We start from the raw sequence: 9,282 nt of genomic DNA on the forward strand, positions 1-9,282 counted from the left end.
AGAAACTACATTGCCCAGTGTGTCGTCATGGTTACACTGTCGCCAGCGGTTCTCCCATTGGGGGAGTGGGCGGGGCCTGGCAGTTGGAGGGGGGAACGTCACCCTCAAATCATCATAGAGTTACACTTCCCAAGTTCCTAGAAAGTACTTCCGGAACGGTGATTTACTCTTGGCTGCCCTGGCCAATCAACGATCTTGAAGAAAGCCGGGTTCTCTCTCTTTGGCTACACTTCCGGAAAATCTCTCACGGGCGTCTGGCGTGGGGCGGGGCCAGAGCGCCCCTGCACTCGGCTCCGCCCCCGTGAGCGCGGCTTTGCGATTGGCGAGAAGGGCAGGAGGCAAGGCTTAAGGGCGGGCTTGCTCGAAGCGCAAGCGCGCTGGTCCTAGCGCGGCGGCAGACTTGCGGGCGGCGTGGGCTGGGGATTGCGGTAGGTGAACGTGGGTGACTGCCAGACCTGAGGGACGGGCGCGGGCAGCGAAGTGAAGCGGGCACGCGGTCTGGGCGCGGACACCTAGGACCCTGGTGTCCATTTCCCACTTGCATCCCGTCCTTGAGTTGGGGCGGGCTGAGAATCACATAAACTTTTGATACTCCTCGTCTCCTGGTCTCCGTGTCCTCCGTTGTAAAATGAGGGCAGCAGTTCCTGGTCTGTCCCTCGGTCGTCGTGAGAGTCAGACGGTGTTCTCGAAGTGCCAGCTCTGGAAAGGCCCTGGGACCACCTGGTGCCCGAGCCAGCCTTCCCTGTTTATGTTGGAGAAAACGGAGGTCTGGAGCGAAGTGATTGGACCAGGGACCCCGAGCGAGTGAAGGCCGAGCCGGTTCTTAGAACTAGGCCTAGGGTTCCGTTGCTGTTTAATGTAGCACAGTTCGTGATGGAAACTAGGATTTGGAGGCGGGAACCTTGCCTTCCCGGTCTGACCCTGCGCTTATTTGCTGTGTGGCTTGACACAAACGACTTTATATCTCAGAGCCTCCCTTTTCTGAGTTGGGCATCATAATAATAATAATAGCACTTTGTGGCACTTAATATTATGTATCAGGTACGGTTGTAAACACTCTGTACAACTTTCCTGATTAGATTAGGAGGCAATAGTGAGTCAAAGAATCTTTGAAAAGGCCTGGGCTGGAAGGGCTGACAGTGTCCCGCACAGAGTAGGTACTCAAAAAAATCGACTGAATGACTCAGAGGCTGTTTGCCGGAGCCTAAAGTGTTGCATACGTTAGTTACTATATTGCTTTCTAGATATTCCCTGTAGATAACTGAAAAATTGAGATAATTCTACTTATTCTTCTGTTTGTATAAGCTGAGGGGTCTGAGGACAGACACGCTGAATGTGGAGGAGGAGGGCTCAAAGCTCTCGTTTAAATTATCCAGAGAATTATATCATTGCACCCCTTTACTTTGCTCTTAATTTATCAACATGCTGATCAACAAATAGTAATAGTCTAAATAGTAGGCGTTATGCTAGACTCTGAAATTTAAAGATGTGTAAAACTTCATGAACTTGTAATTTCATCAAGGAATAGAACGTTAAACATTGACACTAACCTCCCCTCCTGGCCCCTGTACACATCCCCAGAAAGAAAAAAAAAAAATGTATGTGAAACATCATTTGCTTCCAATGCCTGGCACACAATAGTTCCTCAAAAATATTTTTGGACGTGATTCTAGTACAGTATACTAAAAAGAGGTGTGTGCAGTGGAGCACAGAGGAGGTGACTTTCTCTGTTTAGAGGAGTTGGAGAAAGTTTCTTAGAATAAGTGAACCTTGAATTCGAGTTAGAATTGCTGGGGGTTTTGAGGAGTCAGTCTGTTTCAAGAATGATGAGCAACTTGGGGAATGCTAGGATAAGAAGCTGGAAGAGGTGTGTTGGGATCAAAATATGAAGAGCTTTGGTGCCATTCTGAGAAAATCATGAGAGCCAGCCATTAATGGATTGTAAGTGGGAGTGATTGGGTCAGCTGTCTTTTTAGCTGGAGGCTAATACGGAGACTGGACTGACAGGGTTCAATAAGTACTCAGTTCATGCATTGATAGAACATGTATTGAGCCTGGGCACAGTGGCTCACACCTATAATCCCAGCAATTTGGGAAGCTTAGGCAGGTGGATAGCATGAGGCCAGGAGTTCAAGACCAGCCTGGGCAACATAGCAAGACTCCATCTCTATTTTTTAAGAAAGAAAGAAAAAAAAAAGAACATGTATTGAGTGTCCACTGTGTCCAGGTACTGTGCTGAATGCCACAGATAAAACTTGGTATAAAATAGACATAGCTGTCATCCTCATGGAGTTTATGAGGTTAGTCATCCGTGGTACACAGCTAGACCCCTGCAGTGGTTCTCCCACTGGGGTCCCTGGAGCAGCAGCATCAGTGTCACCTGGGAACTTGTTAGAAATTCAGGTTCTCGGCCCACACCCCAAACTTACTAAATCGGAAGCTCTGGAGATGGGCCTCTGCAATCACTGTTTTAACAAGCCCAGCCAGGCATGGTGGCTCACGCCTGTAATCCCAGCACTTTGGGAGGCCGAGGCAGGCCGATCACTTGAGGTCAAGGAGTTTGAGACCAGCCTGGCCAACATGGTGAAACCCTGTTTCTACTAAAAATATGAAAAATAGCTGGGCAAGGTGGTGCATGCCTGTAATCCCAGCTACTCAGGAGGCAGAGACAAGAGAATTGCTTGAGCCTGGGGGTACGGAGTTTGCAGTGATCTGAGATTGTACCACTGCACTCCAGCCTGGGTCATAGAGTGAGCTCTGTCTCAAAAAAAACCAGCCCTCCAGTGATTCTGATGCTCGATTCAATTTCAGAACCACTGGGCAACTGTCACGTAGCAAGTGGTTTTGAGGGGCTAACCCAATGTTGAGGCAGTAAGGGCCAGAAAGGAGAGGGTGGACTTAAGGGAAACCTTGGAGACAGACTCATTTGCTTTAGGAGGAATCAAGGATGAGTTTCTGGCTGGAGCCACTAGCCTAAGTAAGGTGGATCACAAGGAAGTGATGGAGCCAGGGGTGAATCCACATGTGCCTTGCCTCCATGGCCTGTACGTTCCTACACCACCACACTAGGGCTCTGTGGCAGTGCCTTACCACCTTTAAACATTTGTACAGTGCACAGGGGAAATGGATGAGGCTGCTTGAGATTGGAGAGAACCAGCTGGAGGACCTGAGGCTGCTAGAGGTAACCAGCTGGGAGATCCCAGCTCCCTAGAGCTGAGGGGAATCAGTAACCCATTCCCAGCATACTGCTGGGAGCTTTGTTGCATGGACTGTGCTGAAAAGTAGAGGTAGTCACTAAATTTGGCAATACAAACAAAAAATCTCAAAAGAATTTATAGCCTTTGATTCAGTAATTCCATTCTTCAATGCCTCTCCCAAATATATGACAAAAAAAGCCTTCTCTTCATTGTAGATTATGTGTAACAGAGAAAACCAACTACTGATTTTTGATGTGGTCAATCAATGGAATGTTGTACTGCCATTAGAAATGTGAGATTATTTTGTGAAATCAGAGAAACATACTTGCCTATTGGACAATGTCTAGTAGGCCCCTGTCACGTGCTGAAGATACAGTGGTGAGCAAGCTAGACAGGTCCTTGGTTGCACTGAGCCAAGTGTCTGGGAGAAGAGAGGCAGCCAAATGGGCAGGAACCCTAGGAGACAAGTGGGCTGTGCGGGAAAAGCCAGCCCTTTGGGGGTATGGGGAGTGGGACAAGAAAGGCTTCCTGGGGAGAGGATGGTTATCCTGAGGCCTGGAGGACGACGAGATGTTGGCAGGAAAAGGGGAGAGGGGTGTTCTGTGCAAAAGGGACAGTATGTTTAAGAATGGGCATGGGGTAGGGTGCAGTGGCTCACGCCTGTAATCCCAGCACTCCAGGAGGCCAAGGCAGGCGGATCACGAGGTCAGGAGATCTAGACCATCCTGGCTAAGATGGTGAAACCCTGTCTCTACTAAAAATACAAAAAAATTAGCCGGACGTGGTGGCCGGTGCCTGTGGTCCCAGCTACTTGGGAGGCTGAGGCCGGAGAATGGCGTGAACATGGGAGGCAGAGCTTGCAATGAGCGGAGATCGCGCCACTGCACTCCAGCCTGAGTGACAGAGCGAGACTCCATTTCAAAAAAAGGGGGGCATGGCGAAGCCGGATCAGAGAGGGGGCAGTGGTGAGATGGGGGGTCAGCCCATGTGGGGCTGTGTACACCCTGAAGGTCAGAAGCTTAGACCTTATTCTAAGGGTAGCAGGAGGCCATTTTAACCAAGAAAAGCTGTTAGCATCTGTGCTTGGGAAGTCTCCCCTGTGGCTGCAGTATAGAGAATGGATTGAAGGAGGGCAGGAATGGAAGCCAGGAGACCAGTGGGGAGGCTGTGGCAACCGTCCAGGTGAGAGATGAGGGTGGCCTGGACCTGGGCGGAGGCTGTGGAGAGAAGAGGGACAGACTGAACAGCAAATGAAGAGGTAGGAATGACAGGGCCAAGAGGGCTGTGAATGTGGGACACAGGGGCAGAGCAGGTGAACCCCACATTCTGGTTTGGGCAAAGTGCAACTTTTGGTGCCATTCACAATGACAGGCAGTGCTGGAGGGGGAGTGGGCTTGAGGGGAGAATGCTGAGTTCATTCTGGGACACGGAGTTTGAAGTACCTGCCTGATGTATTCTCCGGGAGGCAGGTGGAGATTTTGAGTCAGCCCTCAGCATGCGGGCTGTCCAGGGAGTATGTGCTGTGAAGAGGGAAGAGGCCCATGACATTTAAATGTTGGGGCAGGTAGAGGGACAAGAGAGGGACGTGCAAAGGACAGGGTTTGCAAGAGACAGATAGCAACAAAACGTCAGCTGCAGTTGACTTCTTGCTGAGGGATTACAGTTTTCTTTCTTTTTGTTTTTTTTTTTTTCCTTTGAGACAGTGTCTCATTGTGTTGCCCAGGCTGGAATGCAGTGGCATAGTCTCCACTCACTGCAACCTCCACCTCCCAGGTGCAAGCTATTCTCCTGCCTCAGCCTCCCAAGTAGCTGGGATTACAGGCGTGTGCCCAGCTAATTTTTGTATTTTTAGTAGACAGGGTTTCGCCATGTTGGTCAGGCTGGTCTCGAACTCCTGACCTCAGGTGATCCACTCGTCTCGGCCTCCCAAAGTGCTGGAATTACAGGCGTAAGCCAGCGTGCCCGTTTGTTTCCAGATTCCCCCCCCCCCCCCCCCCTTTTCTATAATAATAATAGCAGACATTAGTTGAGCTCATAGTACATGCCAGATGCTGTTCCAAGAACTTTTTATAACTCTTCTAAGTGTCCACAGTAAGTCTAGAAGGTAGGTCCTGTTGTTATTACCATTTACAGATGAAGAAATAGCACAGAGGGGTTAAGACACATGTCACCAGCTACACAGGGTGCAGCCCATGGGAGGCGTGACTGGAATCTAGGCTGCCTGATTCCAGAGCCTGTGCAGTCACTACACAATGCTGTCTCTCCACAGGATGTTGTTAATGTTTTTATAATAGGGAAAATACTGATTTTTCAAAAACGGAAGTACGAGGTTAGAGACATAGTGCTTTGATCTGCTAGGATATTAGAAATGGAAGGATTTGTATCTGCAAAATCAGTGGCTGTCTTCAAAGTTTGTTGAGAGCAGACTGGGTTGGCTGCTTCATGGTGTTGGAACACGGGTGACGCTCATTCTCACACAACTCATTTTTCTCCAGGTGCCCGTGCTTCCCGGTGCCAGGGTGTCATGGAAGGGCTGCTGACAAGATGCAGAGCATTGCCCGCCCTGGCCACCTGCAGCCGCCAGCTCTCTGGGTATGTTCCTCGCAGGTTTCACCACTGTGCCCCAAGAGGTGGGCGGCGCCTGCTGCTGTCTCGTGTGTTCCAGCCACAGAACCTTCGGGAAGACCAGGTGCTCTCCCTGCAGGACAAATTTGGTGACCTGACCTGTAAGAGCCAGCGGTTGATGCTGCAGGTGGGCCTGATCTACCCAGCAAGCCCTGGCTGTTATCACCTCCTGCCGTACACCGTCCGTGCCATGGAGAAGCTCGTGCGAGTGATAGACCAGGAGATGCAGGCCATCGGGGGCCAGAAAGTCAACATGCCCAGCCTCAGCCCGGCAGAGCTCTGGCAAGCCACCAACCGGTGGGACTTGATGGGCAAGGAGCTGCTAAGACTTAGAGACAGGCATGGCAAGGAATACTGCTTAGGACCAACTCACGAGGAAGCCATTACAGCCTTAATTGCCGCCCAGAAGAAACTGTCCTACAAGCAGCTTCCCTTCCTGCTGTACCAAGTGACAAGGAAGTTTCGGGATGAGCCCAGGCCCCGCTTTGGTCTTCTCCGTGGCCGAGAGTTTTACATGAAGGATATGTACACCTTTGACTCCTCCCCAGAGGCTGCCCAGCAGACCTACAACCTGGTGTGTGATGCCTATTGCAGCCTGTTCAACAGGCTAGGGCTGCGATTTGTCAAGGTCCAGGCTGATGTCGGCAGCATCGGGGGCACGATGTCTCATGAGTTCCAGCTCCCTGTGGATATTGGAGAGGACCGGCTTGTCATCTGTCCCCACTGCAGCTTCTCAGCCAACATGGAGACACTAGACTTGTCACAGATGAACTGCCCTGCTTGCCAGGGCCCACTGACTGAAACCAAAGGCATTGAGGTGGGGCACACATTTTACCTGGGTACCAAGTACTCATCCATTTTCAATGCCCAGTTTACCAATGTCTATGGCAAACCATCCCTGGCTGAAATGGGGTGCTATGGCTTGGGTGTGACACGGATCTTGGCTGCTGCCATTGAAGTCCTCTCTACAGAAGACTGTGTCCGCTGGCCCAGCCTACTGGCCCCTTACCAAGCCTGCCTCATCCCCCCTAAGAAGGGCAGTAAGGAGGAGGCGGCCTCTGAGCTCATAGGGCAGCTGTGCGACCACATCACAGAGGCAGTGCCCCAGCTTCACGGGGAGGTGCTGCTGGACGACAGGACCCATCTGACCATCGGAAACAGACTGAAAGATGCCAACAAGTTTGGCTACCCCTTTGTGATCATTGCTGGCAAGAGGGCCCTGGAGGACCCTGCACATTTTGAGGTTTGGTGTCAGAACACTGGTGAGGTGGTCTTCCTCACCAAAGATGGAGTCATGGATTTATTGACCCAAGTGCAGACCATCTAAATACCCCCAGCCCACCCCTGCCCCCATCTTGCAATCTTGGTGTTCATTCTAACACTGCATTTTCCTACACCCCTTTCCTGGACTGTTCTCTCCAGAAACAGCACAGCTCATGGAGGGTGAGATCACATTAGGGAAACCAATTTTTATCTAGTCATGTGTTCAGATTATTTGTATTTAAAGTCATTAACTTGATCCTTTTCTCCAGACTGGCCATGCCGCCAAATACCTTTCCTTTTGTATTCCATTGTGGAAACTTCTGCTAGGAGGCTGAGAGGCAGGAGAGCCAAGCTCCAGTCTTGGGTCTTACCCTGAGGGGTAAGTCACTTCCCTTCTCTCAGCTGAGTTTTTCACGTGTAGGATGAGAATGGCTGATGGCTGAGGGCCCCTCAACCTTCCCCACCCCATATCAGTTTGACCACGGGCCTTTTGCTACATTCTGTCCAGAGAGCAGGCCTGCCAGCGCCCCTCCACTGAGAAGTTGGGCTGAGAGTATGGGGAAAAGAATCAAGAGACCTGACTGCCACCAACTCACTAGTGACTTAGATACATCCCCGCCCCCTGCTGGGGCCTCAGTTTCCCCATCTGTAACTTCAGAAAATGGAACTAGATCTATGAAGTCTGGAACTAGATCTGTAACGTCCTTATAGGTGTCACTAGGGGGTTCCACGAGAGGTTTGTGACAGGCAGTCTGATTCCTCTCATTCTCCATAGTCTGTTTCCTGGAAAGTCGATGTAATTAACAGATGGCCCAAAAACTACCTCAAGAGACCTGGCCCTATTAAGACGGCTTAACCACTGAGATCACATTCTATTGATTGAATAAAGTGAAACTAATGGAATGAGCCTTGCGCATTAATTTGAAACAATGATAACATCTGCCATTTTAACAGTGCAACAGCTTCCTACTCCTTTTCTTTCCTTTTTGGCTGTTCCCACACACCCCACCCCCCACATAAAAAATCGGGTGGGGCCGGGCGCGGTGGCTCAAGCCTGTAATCCCAGCACTTTGGGAGACCGAGACGGGCAGATCACGAGGTCAGGAGATCGAGACCATTCTGGCTAACACGGTGAAACCCCGTCTCTACTAAAAAATACCAAAAACTAGCCGGGCGAGGTGGCGGGCGCCTGTAGTCCCAGCTACTCGGGAGGCTGAGGCAGGAGAATGGCGTAAACCTGGGAGGCGGAGTTTGCAGTGAGCTGAGATCCGGCCACTGCACTCCAGCCTGGGGGACAGAGCGAGACTCCGTCTCAAAAAAAAAAAAAAAAAAAATCGGGTGGTTAGGAAAATGTGGTTTAAACTAACATTTCTTCCCTCAAGTACCGGAGCAGCAGGCTTCAACTGGCATGGTGACCTTATCCTAGGTGCAGAGTTGGATCCTAGAGCCACAGTGGGGTAAATATTAAAAGCTGGTCTCTTGTGTCCTTAATGTAGAAGCTGGTTTAAAGAAAAAGAAAAAAGCTACTCTCTGCCTGAATTCTATGGTAAATGGAGCAGGCTTGAACTACCCTAGCAATGCCAACTACTTTCATTGCTCCTGCATCCTAGATAAGGAACATAACCAAGTTTTCCATCCTTGGCCCCCTAGGCTCTCTACATGTCCACATCTGACAAGAATCTATCAAGACCAAGCTCAAAGCCAGCACCTCCTAAAAAGCTGCCTGGCAGCTCTGAATAGTGGTTCTCCTGCCTCCTGTCGCACAGATCACATCTCTTGTTGTTTTGTGTATACACAGCTCATTGTACAGTGGTCCTGCCTCTTGTTGATGGTGAGCTCCCTGGGGCCAGGCCCCTGAGCTAATTCCCAGTGCACTGCAGTTGTTTTGACCAGTTTTTCCACCCCCTAAACAGCCTCCGGGCAGCTGGTTACTGGTAGAGGAACCCTGCCTGCCTCCAAGCACACAGCATCAGGTTTCTTGTTTTTGTTTTTTTTGTTTTTTGTTTTTTGAGATGGAATTTCGCTCTTGTTGCCCAGGCTGGAGTGCAATGGCGCGATCTCAGCTCACCACAACCTCCACCTCCCAGGTTCAAGCGATTCTCCTGCCTCAGCCTTACAGGCATGCGCCACCGCACCTGGCTAATTTTGTATTTTTAGTAGAAACGGTTTCTCCATGTTGGTCAGGCTAGTCTCGAAC

At 50.4% G+C, this 9,282-nt stretch overlaps 1 protein-coding gene across 1 annotated transcript; it reads left to right on the top strand.

The window, feature by feature from the left end:
• The first annotated feature begins 333 nt into the window (after window positions 1–333).
• PARS2 (prolyl-tRNA synthetase 2, mitochondrial) lies at window positions 334–7,988 on the top strand. The gene is made up of 2 exons (XM_023187829.1): window positions 334–428; window positions 5,693–7,988. Exon 2 carries the CDS (start codon window positions 5,722–5,724, stop codon window positions 7,147–7,149), a length of 1,428 nt encoding a protein of 475 aa, XP_023043597.1. The 5' UTR covers window positions 334–428; window positions 5,693–5,721; the 3' UTR covers window positions 7,150–7,988.
• The last annotated feature ends 1,294 nt before the right edge of the window (window positions 7,989–9,282 follow it).

The sequence above is a fragment of the Piliocolobus tephrosceles genome, chromosome 1 (genome assembly GCF_002776525.5).
Source record: "Piliocolobus tephrosceles isolate RC106 chromosome 1, ASM277652v3, whole genome shotgun sequence".
NCBI lineage: Eukaryota > Metazoa > Chordata > Mammalia > Primates > Cercopithecidae > Piliocolobus > Piliocolobus tephrosceles.